General features: G+C 33.7%; 1 protein-coding gene across 1 annotated transcript in view; it reads right to left on the reverse strand.

Annotated features, from left to right (window-relative positions):
• Positions 1-1,381, reverse strand: part of Atm (ATM serine/threonine kinase) — a 137,159-nt gene that overhangs the window by 57,492 nt on the left and 78,286 nt on the right. The window contains exon 34 of the mRNA XM_004626220.2: positions 880-1,051. Within this exon, the coding sequence (XP_004626277.1) occupies positions 880-1,051 (172 nt within the window). The remainder of the gene's footprint in view (positions 1-879; positions 1,052-1,381) is intronic.

Consider the following 1,381-nt stretch of genomic DNA (forward strand, 5'->3'; position numbering starts at 1 on the left):
TGTATAGTGAGACCCTGTAGACCCTGTACTAAATACATTTAAAAAAAAAGAACCTATATGGTGAAAATACAAGTGTTCACTGTAAACTTCTAAATAAAGTGTTGGGAAAGAAAATGTCACTGTTTTATGTTAGAAAAACAGCAACAAAGAAAGATACAAGTCCATTAAATCAATAATGGGAATACAGTAGGCAGGAGGGGAGAGAGGTCAAAACACTTATTTACATCAGCAAGAAGTCCAGTAGAGGGAAAAAGCCTTTGTTGAATCTAGCCCCCAAAATGGTTGTGATGGGGTAAAGACACTCATCAATCGCTCAACACATGCTGGGAGGGAAGTAAGGTACAGACAGAATGGGAGAAGCTGAAACAGAGAGGTGTGATCTCACACCAGCGAGCTGAAATACTGGTAACATCTTTGTATAGTACAGGGAATAAATGAGAAAATTCTGATTAAGACTTTTGAGGCTATGAGACTCTTACCCTACAGCTTACTTTAAAAGGACCACAATTAAGCTTAGCATGGAAGAAGAAGGCACCTCTGATTTTGGTAAGTGCTTGACATATTACTTGTACATTCCCCTATTCTAACTCTGCATGGAAACAAATGGTATTTTTCTTTCATTTGTTGTTTGTCTGATCTACTCTTACCTTGTCTGGAAAATTCACTATATAAATACCTGGTACATATCAAAGTCAATGATTATGTAAATTAATAAAAATAAAAATGCAAGGGTTTTCATAAAAATATATATTTTTTAAGTATAAGAACCTAAAAGGCAAAGATTTTGTTTTGGAAATCATGTTAATTTATGTGAAGTATTCTTCTTGAATGTCAGATTAAGTAAGCTCAATCAAGACAAATAGTATCACAAATACTCACCTATCTTCTATCAGTGTGTTGTTCAGGTAGGTCAGCATTATGAAGGTCCACTGAAGTTCTTTATCTTCAAATAACTCTAGGGTCTTGGTATAAGATATATCTTTATCATGTTGTATAGCTATGGTAGAGAAATCTATAGGACCCACTTCTCCCAGGCAACTTGCAACAGCGTCTACATAAAGAAAGACCACTTTTGAAGAGTCATATATAAGACAACATACCTCATAGAAAATTTCTAGTTTCAAAAATATAATACAAATTTAGCATACTTTAAGATTTAAGTATCTTTTAAAAGATTCTGAGGAAATTACAGTAGCTACAAAATACTGTATAAATTCCTATGCATATAATATATGCCATACATCCATGTGAATGAGAGACATTTACTCCTATAAAAGACAGGAGACATATTAACAAATAACAGAATACAGATAGTAAGAATGCAAATTTAGGCATCACATTCATAAAATCCACAAATCTTAAAACACATAGCGGGGGCCTG

Source organism: Octodon degus, unplaced genomic scaffold (genome assembly GCF_000260255.1).
Source record: "Octodon degus isolate 3935 unplaced genomic scaffold, OctDeg1.0 scaffold00012, whole genome shotgun sequence".
Lineage (NCBI taxonomy): Eukaryota > Metazoa > Chordata > Mammalia > Rodentia > Octodontidae > Octodon > Octodon degus.